General features: G+C 47.3%; 1 protein-coding gene and 1 long non-coding RNA gene across 2 annotated transcripts; both read right to left on the bottom strand.

The window, feature by feature from the left end:
* Nucleotides 1–17: 17 nt before the first annotated feature.
* LOC125745016 (uncharacterized) lies at nt 18–5964 on the bottom strand. Its single transcript, XR_007398544.1, has 3 exons — nt 5854–5964; nt 5345–5398; nt 18–112 (listed from the first exon to the last, which is right to left on the bottom strand). It is a non-coding gene; the product is annotated as an uncharacterized LOC125745016 (long non-coding RNA).
* A 3064-nt stretch (nt 5965–9028) lies between these two features.
* spns3 (spinster homolog 3 (Drosophila)) lies at nt 9029–16771 on the bottom strand. Its single transcript, XM_049018122.1, has 13 exons — nt 16628–16771; nt 14727–14957; nt 14570–14635; nt 13981–14117; nt 12961–13112; nt 12787–12853; nt 12242–12381; nt 11991–12143; nt 11723–11912; nt 11296–11361; nt 10854–10952; nt 10491–10662; nt 9029–9683 (listed from the first exon to the last, which is right to left on the bottom strand). Exons 2-13 carry the CDS (start codon nt 14935–14937, stop codon nt 9637–9639), a joined length of 1500 nt encoding a protein of 499 aa, XP_048874079.1. The 5' UTR covers nt 14938–14957; nt 16628–16771; the 3' UTR covers nt 9029–9636.
* Nucleotides 16772–18203: the final 1432 nt, after the last annotated feature.

Raw genomic sequence — 18203 nt, 5'->3', positions numbered from 1 at the left:
ATCTTGCAAACAAATTCAAGCAGAAACTGTCCAAATACTCACAAGTTCAATGGATGCAAGATTTGTGAAGCTGCTATCAAATAAGGGGTCCTATGTCAAAATGTGACGTGACCTGTTAAAACGTTTAAAAAGTTAATATGTTGTAAAAGTTTGATTCAAATAGCTTTGATTTCAGTACATATGCTGCAAACACAACAAATGACAATTTTCAGTTCCTTACAACTTATAAAGTGTTTTGAAGCTTACTGTGCATAATACTTTGGAACAGTTCATTGCAAGTGTTTTATTTAACAAAAAAAAATACTATAATTATTAGGAGATTTGTTCAATAAAATTTGAGTTGCACTCTTAATTGTTGATAACATGAGAATTATTCTGATTGTTGTTTACATCACATATTTAGATAAATTAGAAAAATATCATTTGCATAATAATTTGGAACAGGGTGTAGAAAATATACAAAATATTTTTTTCAGGGGGGGGGGTGGAGAAAAAAAATAGGTTCAAGAACCAAATATGATGCTGGAAACCTTGAGTACCTGCTTGCTAAATGTGTTGTCAGCGCGATTCGGTCAGGGCAATTCGGTCAGGACGACGAGGTCAGAGCGACGCGGTCAGAGTGACGTGGTCAGAGTGACGCGGTCAGGACGACGCGGTCAGAGTGACGTGGTCAGAGTGATGCGGTCAGGATGGCAGGAAAACCTTCCCTGCCTCTCTGGTTATGGTATTTAACTCCCCTGGTGATTATGAAACTTGGAATTTCCATTGTTTGTTTGTCGCCTCGCTAAGGAATGAGGAAAACGTTCCACGAGGGTCAAGGGAAGTCCCACTCCCCAAACTCCTAGAATACTCTGGGGCTCCCTGCTGGCTATCGGCAGCCCCTGTATGTTTGTTCCTTGTGATTGATAAGATGTGTATGTTGGGGGGGGATTTATCAGTTGAGGCCCCGTCCCCCTCCCCGAGAAAAATGAAATGGGGGCTGCCTTCACCTCCCTGCATGGTGGCCACATATGTTTGCGGCCCTGATGGGGAGCCCGTCTCGCGGAGTACCTACCGGCTGGGATTGGTCGGGCACAGCCTGCGATGGGTGCTGTTGTTCATTTTTGCTTCTACTAGCTTCTCTAAATGTGGCTGTACTGGTGCTAGGATTCCTAAATAATATCCACTAAGGGATCTGTGAATGGGATAAAACTGCCTGTAATTTTTTAAATGAAACAGGTATCAAACTAAGCCTCCAGGGTTTGAGCCAGGAAGCCACACAGAGCGTGTTCACAAGCGGCAATCCCACTTGCTGGCGATTGGGATGCAAAGGCACGGCCTCTTGTTTGCTTGCCAGCTTGCATCATGTGCTTGTACCACGGTGGGGAGGCGGGGGGGTTGCACAACAGTTCCTATTGATCTGGCAGGGGACACAGCTGTGTGGACCCTATGACCCCCCCATCGCAGCATGGTTCTTGGTCGTCCCAGCCATTCATTGCCCATCCTTGTTTCAGCCTGGAGACGGACTCGGATCAGCCATCAGAGACCCACAGTGACGGCGCTGATTGAGTGGATGACTGACATTGAAGACAGACCTGGCAACCAGTGGCAGCAGCTCTCTGTCAATGCTTTGTCTTGTCCGACTCACATTACTAGTATAAAACAAATATAGCCTAATTATCTAATTCTGCACTCCAGCCCCCCCACATCAAGCAGGCTGACGGGGGTGCTCACGACTCCCAGGGGGGCACTGTTGTGTCAAGGGTACCCCCCCTCCACCCTGCTTTATGGGCCTGCCAGACTTTGAGTGATGTGGGAGGCAATAAGGATCCACTTAATTAATGACAAGAGAACAGGTACCATGATGTCATCAAGAAACCAGAGGAAGTGGCAACAGGTTGGTTTGTATGTCAGCAGGCAGCTGCGTGCGTGTATGTTAGTCACTTAGCAGGTGCTAGTCCAGTGACGGTTATGTGAGGAAGCAGGGTCAGCCAGGCACTGGAGCACCTGGGCCTTGCTCAAGGGCCCAACGGTGACATCACTCTGAGATTTGAACCAGTGAACTCCTGCTCAGAGGCACAGGGACTGCTGGCACCTGATGCGATGGGTGGTGGCAGCGGGGCAGCAGAGATGGTGGCTGTTGGACAGAGTCAGCAAGGTGGACAGGCTGTGATTCAGTGAAAAGACACGTGAGTCCCCCCCCCGGTGACGCCATCTCCCGGCCTAGGGGGGGGAGCGGGGCTTTATCATGCTGGCCATGCCTGTCCAGGCCTCTTGGGGATGCCGACTTCCTTCCTGAAGTGACAAGCAGCCAGGACGCACCCCAGCCTGAACGATAGCAGCCTTATCTTTGTGCCGCTGTGGCCTGCGGGGCCTGCCAAGCGATAAGCGGGGGCAGCACCACCCTCCCAGGATCAGCTGTGACTCCCCTCCACCCCCGGTATCTAGGCAGCATGTGCTGTCCATACCCAGGCAGCAGTACTTCTCTCTTTGTGCATGACAATCACGGGATGGTTGGACCTTTACAACATTCACTTTAAGACTGACAGTAGGGCTCATCAGGACTGCTTTCCCAGAACATTCCCTCTTCCTGTCTGTCCTGAATTGTACATACAGTATAGCCCAGCTCGTCCTCCTCAAGGACCCCCCTGAAAAGGAGCCACCCCCTATAGCTGCATTTAGTGAAGGTTCCATTTCTGATGACAAACAATCAGTTTTGTATTGAATCACCCCTTTGGGAAATGTATTTGTCCCCATGACCATACTTTTAAAATAATTGTTCCTAATAATATTAGCTGCACATTAACTCTGCCCCCGTCTGAAATCTTCAGCAGGCATCATGCAGGGGGCATATTGCACCCCTGCAGGCAGCTATGTTTCAAGCTCATCATGCATATTGCCCTTTACAGGTACTGAACATTCCTGTGAGCGGTTTCAGACGCATGGGTGGGATGGTTCTATGACCATTCCCGGTTTCAGATGCATGGGTGGGATATTTGTCCCCTTAAACAACATGGCAACTAGCTGAGGCATGTGTTTCCCCTCATTATTCCCATTATTGTCCAACTTCTGCTCTCGACGGAGCAGACAGTCACAGTCACTGCATCCCTATTTATAGAGAGGAACTCCGCCCCTCCATCCTTCCTGCCTTCATGTTTGTCCGCTCTATGGAATGCTTGCCTTGGGGTCTGCCTTTGGGGGGTTGTTGCCAACGCAACCAAATTATTCATCTCCTCCACGGACAGATTGAGTGACCCTCGAGAGCAGAGGTAACGGCCTGATGTGAGGATTGGTTGGGTGGGCCCTTCTTCCTCTGCTAAATCTTAGGACACCAGTTTGGGGGGAAAACAACCCATCAACACAGAACCAGCATGGCCACGGAGACCCCGAGAATGTTTAACAGCACCAACACAGATGGCAGTCACTGTAGAGCATGGAGCATATGGGTGAAATGAGGCCTGAGGCCTCACTTTGATAAATCACCTTGATAAACTATGTGTGCCCAGGCATTGCTGAATTTGCAACGAGCACTGAAAGGTGAAGCGGGCGAACACACATGGCACAGTGAAAGGGGCACCCTGGATGGGATACAGGTCTATCACAGGACACACACACATCACACACATGGTGACACACTACAGGAAATGTAGAGACACCAATCCAAATCACTGTACGCTTTTGGACTGCAGCAGGAAACTAGAGTAGTCAATAGGAAATGTGCAAACCCTGGCCACAGGTAGCAGAGGTGGGATCATTTGGAACCCTCACCTCCCACCAAGCCTCTGTGCTGTGTAAAGACAGCTGCAATGTGAGGTGTGATCGGGCAGTGATGCATTATCCAAAAACAGACTAGGGAGGAGAGGAATACAACAACCCGGAAACTTTCAATCATTGTACACTGTTACAGCATCTCACCAGTATGATTTTGCTTCACACATTGCCTCTGGAGGTCTGTTTAGATCGCTCACCGCCTCACCGCTATGCTGACACAAGTCACATCATTAAATAGAGACAGTTTATTCATCACCAGGCTTGGGTGAAGGTCATAATACGGAGTCAGCCTGGACCCCGAGAACAATTTGGGGTTAAGGGCCTTACTTACAGGCCCAACAGTGGGAGTGACATAATGATGAGCCCAACATATGGGGGGTAGCCTAACTTGGGGGGAGTTGGCAGTGTTTGTCTGTGTTGTGGAAGGTCTCAAAAGGACTCAGACTGCACCCCCTGCCTCAGCTGCCCCCCCCCCAATAGCAAGGCTGTTATTGGAGCCGGCAGTGTCTGGAGCCGTGAGGCGTGCATGTCATTTGCGCCCCCCACCTCCAGCAGGCTTATTTTTGGGCCTGATCACTTTCGGCCGAAGTAAACCCAAGTGAGCATGTCCATCAGCTTTAAGGAACGGATCATCACAGGTAGTTAACGGGCCCCAGTAATAAAGACAGCAGCAAGGAGCTTATGAAGACACCTAGAAGACAGAGATTTTCCAGATTTTTCCTGTCTCAGGGGGGCAAGATCAAGACATAGTCAGCTGTTCTTGTTTCCAGTTGTCACCATGACGATCGGTTCCCCTCCCCCGAATAAGACACCATATCCTCTAAGTAGAGGTGCTGTGTTGCCAGGCACTTAAGCAGGAGTGGATTGATGTTTCCCCCATTCAGAGCGCTCATCTGGGTATTTATATCCTGGCCTAAGGAATGAGTTATTATTGAGGGCAGAATTTGGACAGCAGGCAGAGATGACCCAGTTTATGAGTTATTAAACAAGCAATATGAATCTGGAACTGGATTCTGAGCATCATTCACAGAGGATTTTCCACGTATTCATATTTGCCTTGAAACAAAACAGAGATTTGCTATGAAATCCAAAGTGCTTCTGACAGGTTATTATTGATATTGGTTGTTACTGTTAATACATCTGGGGGCACTGTGCTGCATGGTGCACCAGGGGGCGTGCTCGTGCTCGCGCTCCCTCGTCAGGCAGACTCGGCTCCAGTCCGGCTCAGCCCTCGCTCAGGATATTCGACCTTCTGCCGTGCCACGACTGCGGTGCGCATTCTTTCCTATTCCCAGGGAGACAGAGTAGGAATGGAAGGCCGACACCGGAATGCTTTAAGGACAAGTTGGATGGAGGCTGACGCTTTGGTCACATGATCATGGAGCACCCTGGAACACAGCTCTGAAAAGCAGCTAGACCTCCAGTGATCACCTGGACACCTTTGTCTTTATACTGCTATAGCAACAAACCAGCATCTCGGGGGGAAAGAGCAAGTGACCTCACATGTGCAAGCACCCAGCACATTGTTCACATAAAAAACTTAAACCAACTGGCTCTGCTCATAAGCATTTGCTCCATAGGAATGCGTGTTTACCTCAGAGAGAAATCCAAAAAGGATCTCGCACGCCTCCAGTGCCATGTCCCACAGCTACAAAACACAGAGCACATAACACAGAGCACATAGACCTTGCGAAGGACACACACTGGACAACTGGCTGGTGAGCAGACGGCTAGGGGTCCATTTATGGTGTTTATTAGACTGAAAGTCTCCGGGCCTTTGAGTGTCAAACTGCATAAGGAAGTAGCTGTTCTTGGACAAACACCATGACAGGAAGTGTGATGCTGTATAGTGGAGTGCTGTAAGGAGACAGGAAGCTCTTTGCACTGCAGCTGCCTCACGTTAATTCCCCGCTCTCCTAAACCGTTTGCATTTTAAGTGCACTTGAGGGCCCTTGAGCGTCAAGCAGGGCGGCCCTTAGTTAATCTGGGACTCATTAGCACTCGTAACGCGACAAATTAATCAGCGTGCTCGCATCAAATGTTAAGCAGCACAGGAATAGCAGCTGGTGGCAGCCACTCCAGATCGGTGGCACCTCCTCTCACCTTTGAAATGGTGCTGGGGCTGATATAAATACCTCAAGTTCAGAGGTGCCCTCGGGGTCAATGGGGTGTCTTGGGTTCATAGGAGGAGATGCGTTTTTCCATTAATATTCCCCTACAAAGCAAATTTTTCAAAATATATCATTTGAGTGGGTGCATTTATTTAGGGAGGAATAGAAATGACCAGTCCGTCCACACATCTGCAGAGCCAGGAAATTCCTGTGACAGTGGTGTCACTGGGGATTTCAGCATGTGACCTGCCGGGTCACGGGTGCCAGCTGCCTGTCTAGGAGGGCTGAGCCGGGCACTTCCTGAGGCAGCAGAGGCAGTGAGATAGCAAGCCTTTCTGGTACAGCCCATAATACTCATTTCTAGGAAAATATGTTCAGTGACGCAAACGGCCCTTTAAAGGGTGTAAAAAAGCCTCTGATGTAAACATGTCGTCATCGCAGTGGGTCGGAGATAAGGTGGGGAGAGGCCCAGTGCCAGAGGGGGGTGCTGATAGTGGGAATCGTAATGGAGGGGGGGCCATTATCAGGAGAGGGCGGGGCTGCGGCCCGTGAGGACACGTGCACAGCCTCACGTCTGGAGGGCGGCGTTGGAGAACACGCACTGCAAGGGATGTAGGCCTTCCGAAGGTTTACATCCAAGTATATAGGAAAGATGGCTTGGAAATTCACATTGGAAAGACACTTGGACACGCCATCAGCGTGGGCTGCCTCAGGGCATTGGATCTGCAATTAGAAGGTCTGAAGCTAAGTTTGAATTCCAGGATGGGCATCGGCCCTGATAACCTCTGAGTGAGGTGCGGAACCCAGAATGTTCTACCACAGAAAACAATAACGTACCTTGTGTGCGTGTATCTGTGTCCCTTAATGTGCTTCCCAAGTAAACGTGAAGTTTCACCTTTTTCTCAGCCCTTTCATGCATCTTGGTATTGAATGCAGCGTCCGCTAGGAAACAACACCCCCTCACCCTTAAAAAGCATGGACTGGCCTGCCTTCACAGCCGCCACTCAGCTGTTTCCAGGGGTCCACCTTTTTAATTTATTGGCCATTGTGGGGTCTTCCTGGCAGCAGAGCCAGGGGGAAACAAACATGCATGCCGGTAAAATAGCTTGCAGTAGGCGACAATGCCTATTGTCTGCTAATGGCGGATTAAACCATTATGGGGGGCGGAGGGGAGGGGAATACACAGTGGGCCTCCATGGTCCTCACTTAAGGCCTGGAAAGTTCCATGCTCAAGGTTACGAAAACAGGCACACGGGCGAGAGGGCTGTAAAAGACTTCGAAAACAAAAACAGAGCAATTGGCGACATGACGATAACACAGCATCAGTCTTGGCATCCCTCACATGTCATAACCACGACGGAACAGTTTAGCATTTTTGTCAGTGAATGACAATTACAGGAATTCCAAACTGCTCCACGTCGGACAACCAGGCGACAGTGTGGTTTGGGGCCCGTTTGGGCCAGCATCAATGGGCCCCTTCACATGCCCAGTCGCGACACATCTCAAGGGTGGGTGGCATCGATTTCTTAAAAAAAAAACTTTAATAAAAACTTTGAAGCCCCCTATGAAGGTAATGTAGGCTGCATGGTGTGTGACTCAGTGGCTCAGTGGGTTTGGACTGGGGTTAGGATTCAAATCCCAGAATCACCAGAGTGATGTCATTATTGGGCCCCCGAGCAAAACCCTCAAGTTCAGTTCCTCGGTCTGACCCTGCTTTCTCAAAAATTCTGAATAAAATAGAAATATTCTTAACATGAAAAGCTCAGAGACAAGTCCCTTGTGGACTCATCAAATGCAAGAATAAAAAAGGTGCTAATAATGACCATGCCCTAGCTGTGATGGTAGCTGGTACTCAAATCCCGCTCCGCAAAATAATGGATATGAATTGTATCCACACATTTCCTACAAACATTAATCCAGGACAGGGCAGCAGTGAGCTCAGAGACTATCCCAGATCATGAACAATCACTATGGGGTCTCGAACCCAGAACTCAACAGCGCCACCCACAGGGCCACAATGAATAATAACTCACTGTTTATAAATGTTTAAATGACAATTATGCCGTTTTAATATTTCAACACCATTTCATTTCTTATAATAGACCCCGTCAAGTGTTCTTCCATCTTAAAATCATTATATGGTCCACATTATAAGCTTTATTAATTTTTACATTTGGATTATTACACATTATCCTGGCATGCAGTATTTTCAACAGTGTACTTAAGTGGGAGGAAAACAGCCGGAAGTCAGTGATTCACATCACCATTATCTGCCCGCAGGTCCCGCTAGCAGATAGAACGCTGCAGTCATTTTCCGCTCGGCGGCACAAATGTCGACAACATACACACGCTGTCTCTAGGTGATATTCTACTGCAGAACACTGCCACCTTGTGGCTGCTCTTCAGCAGTGCCTCCACGTGTAAACGGTAGGGATGCTTGGTCCATCATCACTGTGCCTCGTGTGTGATCCTGGATATCAGGATTAATTGTAATATATGCAGGTCCCGGTGGCAGTGCTGACCTTACTTTCCTGGCACAAGTCATTTTTGCACCCAGCTTGAATAAAAAAGTGTTGAACAGGGTCAGCAAATCGACCATCTGCCCTGGGATTACCAAGACGCCCAAAAAGCCACTATGAATATATACTGTATATAATTAGCTGTACATCATATACTTTTTCTAGATATTCAATTTTTCCATTTTTCTGTTGGAGTAGTGACTAATCTGACTACAGAAAACTGGTACTAATAATTGTGAAACTTTGGGGTAAGTTTTTTAGTTATTTTGTCAGTTCCAGTATATCATGAGTAAAATACGAGCTTTAAATGTATCTTATGCTTACACATAACAGTAACAGTGTTTGTTCTTGGTGGTATTTTGTGTTCATTTTCACCAAGAGTACAAATAACTGAATATGGGGGATGGTATGGGGGTGTGGATGCTGTGTCAGTGATCAGAAGGGCGCGCGTTCAAATCCCAGCCTCTGAAGAGTGATTCTGCAATCGGGCCCGTCAGGAAGGGCCTTAACCCCCAATAGCTCCAGGAATTGACTGGCCCTGTTCTCTCAAAAAAATTCAGATTGCTTTAGATAAGAGTGCCTGCTAAAGAAATATACTGCAAATAAAATACTCTTCAAATGTAAATCAAATAGCAATAAGACAATAAATATGGCAGGGATTCTGCCACTGTATGAGTTTATTTTAAAAAGAATAAATGACATTTTAAATGCTGAAGCTGTAGCTGAGGTAAATATTCAATGATGATGAAGCATGCAAGGTAAAATGGGCCAGAACAGCACCTGGGACAGAGGCCAGAGCAGGTGGGCTGTTTCAGCTTTGAGTTACCAAAACCTGCCCCTCGTTTTTACCGAAATCATGCTTCCGCTCCACTTGTGGTTTGCAGAGCAGCAGGATAGGAGTGACATGCTCTCCTGCCCCTGCTCACATTTCTCACACCGAGACGTTAAACAAATGCTACATAGCAATGAGGACAGCTCTCATCTTTTTTGAGAACCTCCCAAAATCATTCAGACGGTGCAGGACCATCAGTTCTGAGGCATGATGGACCTGCACCACAGATATGATTAAACCAACATTATAAAAAAACACACACACACTAGAAATCCATAAAGTGAAGGGTGATACAGCGTTTCACACTGATTATCGGCTGGGGGGGGGGGGGGGGGGGGGTTACGGTAGTGCTGCCCTGCAGCTCAGTCACTGAAGCCACACGGGGGTGCACTAGTCTGAGGTCCACTGTCTGGCAGTCACCTGGTCAGCTGGGTGCTCCAGGCTGAAGGTTAGGGGGAGGAGGAGTCCGTCCTGAAAGACAAAGACATGTCCGTTTAGATGCCCCGATACCAGACGCAGCCCCAGTTTAAGAAAGAAGCAGAGCCTCAAGCCAGCCAGACATGTAGGCATATATAAAATAATGGATTTATTTGCTACCGATCAGGCATGTAGCCATGTACCAAACTTACTAACTTAAACCCCCCTCGAAGCCTATCAGTCGGCTTGTCAGACCCTCATAAAATAATTTCTGGCTCCAGAACTAATGCTGGCAGAGAGGAAGGTGTGTCAGCAGCTGACTGCGGAATGGAAAGGCGAAGCTAGCACCAGTGAGCAGGGCACGGTGCAGCCCAAGTCAGGGCTGCAATAAAGAGCTTCTCATAAGAGTAGTGGTGGGGGGGGTGGGTCACATCAAGTCATATAGTGAAATGGAACAAAGACATAAGATGTTTGAGGGGGTGGGAGTCTGCAGTGGCCAGGATTGGCCAATCACAGCATGCATCCGTGCACTCGTTGTGGGAGGATGTAGTGGGCAGAATTATTTAATCACAGCATGTATCTGTGCAGCTGGAGTAGGAAGGTTTAACAGGTGGGATTGGCCAATCACGGCATGCAACTGTGCAGCCGCGGCAGAAGAGTGTAATGGGTGGGATTGGCCAATCACAGTAACAAGCATAGAAGTTGTGCAACCGGGTGTGTGAGGATGTAGTGGGTGAGACTGATCAATCACAGAACGGAGCTGTGCAGCTGGGCTTGTAGTGGGTGGGACTGACCAGTCAGAGTGAGGTGTGGGATAGTGTAGGAGGTGGGACTGGCCAATCGGAACAGAGGGATCCTTACCTGTGACCAGCAGCTCTGCAGCCTTCCGGTCCTTGGTGACATGCAGAGAGGTGAGCAGGAAGAAGAGGCCGCCCAAGACACCCACAAAGGGACAGAGCATGAAGCTGTACTCCAGGCTGCGGAACCGCCAGGTGAACGAGTCAGGCTGATACATCTTTATCCAGTCAGACAGCTGGGCAGGAGAGAGCAGGTGGTTAGCATGCAGAGTGTGCCCTAGCACCATTAATTACTGAGGTACAGCTCTTATTGCTTTACACTAAGCACAGATAGACCGTATTAGCATATTGGTTACTGGTTTGCTGGTCGTCAGCTGCAATCTATATTAAATCATAGGACAGCAGTAATTCTACCACAGAAACGTACAAGTCCCAGGAGGTAAGGACTTCCTGCATCGCCGAAGAGGTGGCAGACCGTGATCTGCAAGGCTTCTGCTGTGGCCCTTCGCGTAGGCACCACCACGTACTGCCAAGGAACGAGAAACATGCAAAAGGGCAAATTTTCAACACTGCATTTAATAGGTAACTTCCAGTGGATTTGAAATGGGGATGTACTATAAATGAAACAGAATGGTGCGCTATAATGGATATGTAGTTAACCGCAGTGGGTGCGGCAACTGATGGAGGAGCTTTTGGGTGCCTGACAGACATGCCAAAGAGCAAAGTTTCACATCTACATTTATCTACTTGGCAGAGCTTTTGGGGGAGGCAAGTCTTCACAGTGGACCATCTGCGGTCTTGCCGTCCATCAGATGAAAGGATGATTAAAAAAAGAGCACTCTGACTCAGAGGAGTGGAACGGAGCGTACCAGCAGGATGTCAGCCAGAATCGGCCAGCTCAGGGAAAGTAAGGTCTCCCCAATGGCGATGAACACCTGATGGGATGAGCAGAGATGAAGAAGCTGCGGAGATCCAGGACCACATAACCCTAACCCAGAATCCCAGAGCTCACGTCACACACCCAGATCCACAGAGACTGCTACGTATTGCAAATAACAAAGAATAAATGTTCTTTTATTAGTAAAGATAACGTTGTTCTAGATTGCAAGTCCAACCAGTGCTGGATTTCAACAGTTTTTACATGTTTACATTTATATGTACCCCAACTTCAGGCTCTTAAATGCAGCTACGATCAGACGGCCAGCATGCTGGCCAATCACTGAGCAGGTAAGCACATGCAATAAACACACTGGCGTGAAGCCGAAGACAAGATGGTGGTCGGCAGGCAGTGCTCACATAAGCAGCCGGGATGCTGATGTAGGCCAGCACGATGGCGAGGAAGAAGCAGGGCGAGGAGCTGAGCAAGCCCACAGCGCAGATCAACGGGTCCACGTGCGGCACACGGCCTTTCAGCTTCCGGGAGGCGATGGATCCGATGAGCACCCCCAGGATGCCCGTTACCACGGTGATGGCGCCAAACACGTAGCTGAGGAGGTAGCAGAGGGCCATGTGAGAGTGAGAAGCGGAAAGCGGACCATCAGAGCGGCATGGCTGTGGCGGATACCTGTCTGAGGAGACACAGCTGGGCTCCGCACAGGGCTGGCCGCCATGCATTGCCTCCCGTGCCCTCTGCAGAAAGATGGGAGTCCAGAAGGCCAGGGCCCCGGTCACGAAGGTCATGGCCGTCACCCCCAGCGAGGAGAGGACAAAGCTGCGACTGCAAAACATGCAGTTAGCTTTGAGCCCAGTACAGGCATAATAGAGCAATCAGGAAGCTGGGACCAGCGCAGGACAAGCATGTGACTCTCTACTGACTTCTTTAAGAGGTATTTGACGTCCTCCCCATAGGACGTGTGCGTCATCTTCGTGGTCGGGGCTTCCGCAGCTCCCCGGGCCGGGTTCGAGAGGAACACCAGGATCAGGATGAGGCCTAACAGGCCTAGAATGGGATTCAACTGGAACGAGACTGACAGGTGAGTAACGCTGCCCCCCCTCCTCCACCCTGCAGGCTTCCTACCGCCTGGGAGCATGAGGGATTAGAGATTACTGAAGGAACTGCATGGCATATAAATATAAATATTTTAGCCTCAAAACCTTGAGTAATGCTAACAATTACTTAAGACTACAATCATCAAACATTATGGCAAAATCTATCATTGCGACAATGAAGTATTTAGCTATAATTTATAAAGCTTTTTCAGCATTAAATGACTGATATTTTTACTGTAATTACATTAAACATTAAATAAAGGTTATACCACCTATCAGAAGATCTGAATAATAAGGTGAAGTTTGCAGCTAAAACAATTATAAGACTTATACGCAAGTAAGAAAACAAGTATTCCATGTGAGTATCTTACCCGTAGTGCCCAGTGCCAGTCCCCTGTGGCAGTGGCAATAGAATGACCGATTATATATCCCAGACCGCTGAGGAGACAGAGAGAAAACCCAGCTCACAGCTGCCAATGCACATGCTCCAAATCATTAACAAATTATCAGAATTGCCACAAGACAAGAATGGCAAATACACTCACCATCCCACGGGAATGAAGATGTAGAAAAGAGAAATCATGAGGGTGCGTTCAGCTCCGATGAAGAGGTCCCCAATGATGGTGGGAGCGATGGTGCAGTAACTGGCTTCCCCGATGCCAACGAAAGCTCGCGTGAGGAGCAGCACCCAGAAGTACTGCCAAGATACCCCCGCTGCCATTACGGAGCTAAACGCTAACGCGCACACACTGCCTGATCGTGCCGCAAAGTCACGGCAAAGTATCTTTTCAACTTCAAATAAATGATGCATGGAGTCATTCAGTGAGGCAAGAAAGAGGTCATTGGTAAATACAGGTAGAAGTTAAACTATGAATAATTTTACAGGAATTTTTTTCACTATGCAAATTATTCCATAACTCTGTCTGTAATGTCTGTCCTGTGATGTATATTGCACTATGGGAATGTCATTTTGTTTCACAGTGTATTTGAACATGGCTGACAATGTTGGCCATAGTGAAAAATGAGAAAGTAACAAACAGAACATAAATGTTGACTCATATGGTACCTACCAAAAGTTTTGACACACCAACACATAGAAAGATTAATTTGTACTATTCTCTACATTTTAGAAAAAGGACACCACTGGGCCCTTGAGCAAGGCCCTTAACCCCAATTGGCCAGGGACTGGCTGACCCTACTGTCTCCTCTATGCCAGTTTTATGAGGTGACCTCCTGGGATGCTATTCCAGCCGTCCTGAAGGGGGTCACACATATATGCTAAGCACTCATTGGCTGCTTTTTCTTCACTCTTTGGTTAGACATCTGTACAGGGGTTTAGGTCAGGTGTCCAGGTCAGGTTATATGGCTTGGCATGTCCAAACTTTTGACTGATACTCTATACACCTGACATAAACATGGCAAGGACATTAATACATAGACAAAAAGAGATATAGTATTCCAGCTGAGTGACAAGGCTGTATAAATGAAGGGAGAGCAAAGCCAACATATGCTGCGGTTGCAGTCTGACGAGAAGCATGTTTCATGGGCTGCAGGCTTCACCTCACCTTCTCTGTAATGAAGGAGCTTCCCAGGCTGGTGAGAATCCACAGTGCCTGGCCCACACTGATGATCAGCTTCCTGTCGTAACGGTCGCCAAGATAGCCGAACACAGGTGCCAACACCAGGAAGCTGCAGATAAAAACTGCAGGAAGACCAAAGAGTGTGGCAAGTCTTTGCCACCGCAGCTGCCATTCGCAATTACATGTCGCAATTATGTTGGATTAGCAAATTGCTAAAACAGAGCTGGCAACAGGGGCATTGCTCCATGGTTCAGGCGCAATTCTGCAGCTACAGGTTTGCAATCAGTGATAGAAATTGCTGTTTTTACAGTCCTTCATGGCAGGGCAAACAGGGCTCAGATTACTGAACACTGAATATTTCATTCATCTACAGGGAGATTGTCTTTCTGCCCACCCTGTATTCCTCTCTGTGAGAAACACAGACACCAAGATTGGGGGTCACAGCACAGGCAGCATGCAGCGCCCCTGGAATTGGGGGTTAAGGGCCTTGCTCAGGGGCTTAATAGCAGCGTCATTCTGTCAGCCCTGGAACTCGAACCCTGATCCACAGGGTTCTTTCCAGCACCGGCCTCACCTGTCTGCAGAAGTCCAGCAGAGCTATCGTTGATGTTGAAATACTTCTGGATGCTGTCAAGGATGCCTCAAAACAAAGAAAAGGAAAGCCAGCCTGGTGTGACGGCAGAGCGGTGGTGCCACCTACAGGCTGGCTGGCATGTCGGCACGGGCCTCACCAGCAATGGTGTAGCGGTCCATGTAGTTGAGCAGGTTGACATAGCAGAGCACCACCACCATGATGTAGGAGCGTTTCGGTGTGCTGACGCCTGCCACCGGTGGAGGCGGGACTTCATTCTCCAGGGACCCATAGGGCACTGTGGCGCCTCCGCCGTCACGCAGGCTCAACCTCTTGGAGGCCCCTGAAGGGCCCGTGAGATCCATCTCCATGGAGGCAGTAGTCAGTCCGACTTCCCAAAAGAAATGAGAAGAAAACAAGAGTGAAGTGTGCAGCTTGCCCTGACTGGGCCACTATTGTGAAACGGGCTGATCTGCATTAACACGGACGTCTCACAGGGATCCACCAGTAACGATGAAGCTGAAACTATCGCAACAGAAGTAAACAAGGCCATCAGCCGCTGGGGTGCCGGCTCAAGCCAAAGCCTGGACCGGAAACAAAAACTCTGGTCTTCACTTGTTGAAAGACGGAGCTAAAAGCTGAGCAGAAGCTTCTGCCATAATGAACTCAGCATGGCCTCCATCCAGCAGAACTCAGTGGTGAACAGTGGCCAAATGGCAACAGCCCCCGAGTCCTCACTGAGCGGCACAACAGTTTGACCCTGGGAGATGTTCACATCCTTCATTAGACACAGATCACCCCGCATGGCACGGACCAACTGGTCAGACACTTTGCGGACCGGACCTGCCTCAAGAGCATGGAATGTGGATGTCATTATTACTTAGGCAGAAATTTCTGGAATGACAGCCACCATTCAGAGCTAATTTCATCAGCAAGTAGCAGTTCTGGGTCGCTTCCTGTGGAGCATCTTCAGGAAAGTACCAAAAGTACTGTACTTCCAGGTGTTGGTTTTCCACTGGCGTAAAAACTGGTCCTGGTGTTGAATGGCATCATGACACGAAAAGAGTTTTATACTGAATTCGTAAAATGACTGTAGTATATTATAGGGCTAGACGTTGTGTGATATTAATACCCACACCGCATGTTATGCACATCCAATTCTTACATCGCTAATCAGACACATTAAGGTCAGGCCGATCGCTAAAACATTTTTATTTTGACTAGCAATTTTAAGATTATCTAGTATGTTTAAAAATCTGTTTAAAGCTTACCTCCACTGCTTTTGCATGAGCACTGCATGCATTCTCCAAGACAATCATAATCAATAAAGTGTGTCAGCTTAGCCATTTCAGAACCTGTGCTAAAATCATCCTAGTATTTGCAGTGACCGTCCAGTACAGCCATGTATTGTTTGACTTGGCCACTATCACACCTCATACAGCTAGTCAATCTGTCACTGACTTTTTAAACCAATATATTTAATTATTTAATTGAGCTGTGGTGAAATTTAACAAAATCATGGAATGGCTGAGGAGCCCCTGAGGAGAAGTTTGGGAACTGAAGTGGTGTTCATCTAGCCATCCAACTAGATATCGGTAACTTTTTAGAAAACAGAAGAAATTATTACTAGTTTTTATTGCGTTACTCTTAATTTGCACATGTTCTAATATTGAATTGTGTTTTTTGTCCTAAGACAAAGTACACTTGCTGCCCGGATAAACAGCTTTAACTGCCTTTAGCTTGGACTGCCTAAGACTTTTACACAGTACTGTATATATATACACACCAGGAGCTTGATGGGAAAAGCAGAGAGAGACACAGAGAGCTGCAGAATTCACTCTATTGATATCTATACAGACCAAAAGCAGAATTTGCCACTTTTGTAGGCCTTACCAGAAATGCTGCCCACATGTAATACAAACTTGTAATGAAATTACACATACTTCATATTGCTGTCAGTGACCTTCTCAGATTACTTTTATCTTCAGTGACATCGAATCAGCACACCATAAACAGCCATAAACATTTTTTTTTCAAAAATAGTTGAACTGAAGTACATACGAGTCAGCAGTAAATCCCAGTTATCCACAGATCATTCCATTTCTCCAAAGTGAATTCCTCTGCTGCTGTATCTTTACCAAGAGAAAAACAAGAGACAGTCGCTCAGTTACTTTTTGTACCCCCTGAGTAATTAAGTTAACTGGAGGCCACGCCCCTCACTGTGCATCACATGAGTTCCTCATTGTGGTCTCTCCATATAAGGCAGTTCATGACATGCAGTCGCCCGGGGGAGATCTACAGATAGGAACACAGATCAGATTAGATAAATCACACAGTATAACATGCAGGGAGTTGCAAAGACATGGTAAACAGATTACATATGATAGGGCAAAAGGTTAAGGTTTCGGTTACGGCAGGATGGAAAATGTGCTGCCTGGATGTGACAGTCACCTGGATGAAGTCCATCACGAGAATTGGGCCTGGAAGTACTGGGGGGAAGCAACAGCAAACCACATTATAACACTTCTCACCCTGTTGACAGCGCAGTTTCTCAGAACTTCATTAGTCAGTGGGGGTGTGGGGTTGGCATGCGGCTCAACAAGTTAGAAGGCTGTGCCTGTGATCAGGAGGCAGTTTAAATCCCATTTTCAGCAGAGTGTTTTCACAGTTGAGCCCCTAAGCAAGACCCTGACTGACCCTGCATTCTCAAAATGTATGTTGCTTTGGATAAAAAACATTGATAAATAAATATCATTTCACTTTTGGGCCTCTGAGCAAGGCCCTTAACTCCTAATTGCTCCAAGGATTGTCCAGCCCTCCTTTCTTCAGGGCATCTGCTAAAAAAGTGAAGGTACAAATATAAAATGTATCTGCCATCTACCTGCTATGAGCCGGCTCCACCCTGCCCCCTAAAGGTCTGACCCAGGATTGCTTTTGCATTTGGGTAAGTTCAATTGTTTTTATTGCTGTAAATTTCGTACAGTTCACATATACTTTTTGTATTGTATTTTTGCATGCGTACATTGTGTCATTATTAAACTTGCTGTATACAAAGGATAGTATCAGCACACAAGAGGCACAGATCCACTCTGATTGCATGCTCTGCTGTACAATCTCATGCCATTCTGCCATGTTTTTGCCCTATGTTTGTATCTATGGTGATTGTGGCTGACATTGACTCCAACAGTACAGATGGATAACATTTTTATCCTACATAATTATTCAATGTTTTCTTCAAACAAAATCATCATTATTCTCAAATTGCTGATGTGAATTAATTTGCATTCAACACTCCTCTTTAAGAGTTACCAGGGCAACATAATAAGGCATTACATAATTTTAAAATTCAATTTCAAACCAAACAGTATCTCTATTTGTGACTTTTAGCTCAGAGTCATCAGAGTGAGAACATAATGATGACATTGTGATGTGTGTAAAGACCAGCTAACAGGCGCCTATGAGGGAGAGTTTCTTGCCTGGTGAGAATCACTAGGCCCTGATGCACCTCATCACCTCCTGTCATCCATCAGTTAAACTTTTCATATTTCATCATAGAATCCAAAGAGGCCTCGTCAGTGAATGGATTTCAAATGACAAGGTGACACCACATGTGGATGAGGGCATGTCAAAGGAATCA

Source organism: Brienomyrus brachyistius, chromosome 6 (assembly GCF_023856365.1).
Source record: "Brienomyrus brachyistius isolate T26 chromosome 6, BBRACH_0.4, whole genome shotgun sequence".
NCBI classification, from domain to species: Eukaryota; Metazoa; Chordata; class Actinopteri; order Osteoglossiformes; family Mormyridae; genus Brienomyrus; species Brienomyrus brachyistius.
Note: the sequence above shows the minus strand (reverse complement) of the source record. Positions and strands in the feature narration are given on the sequence as shown.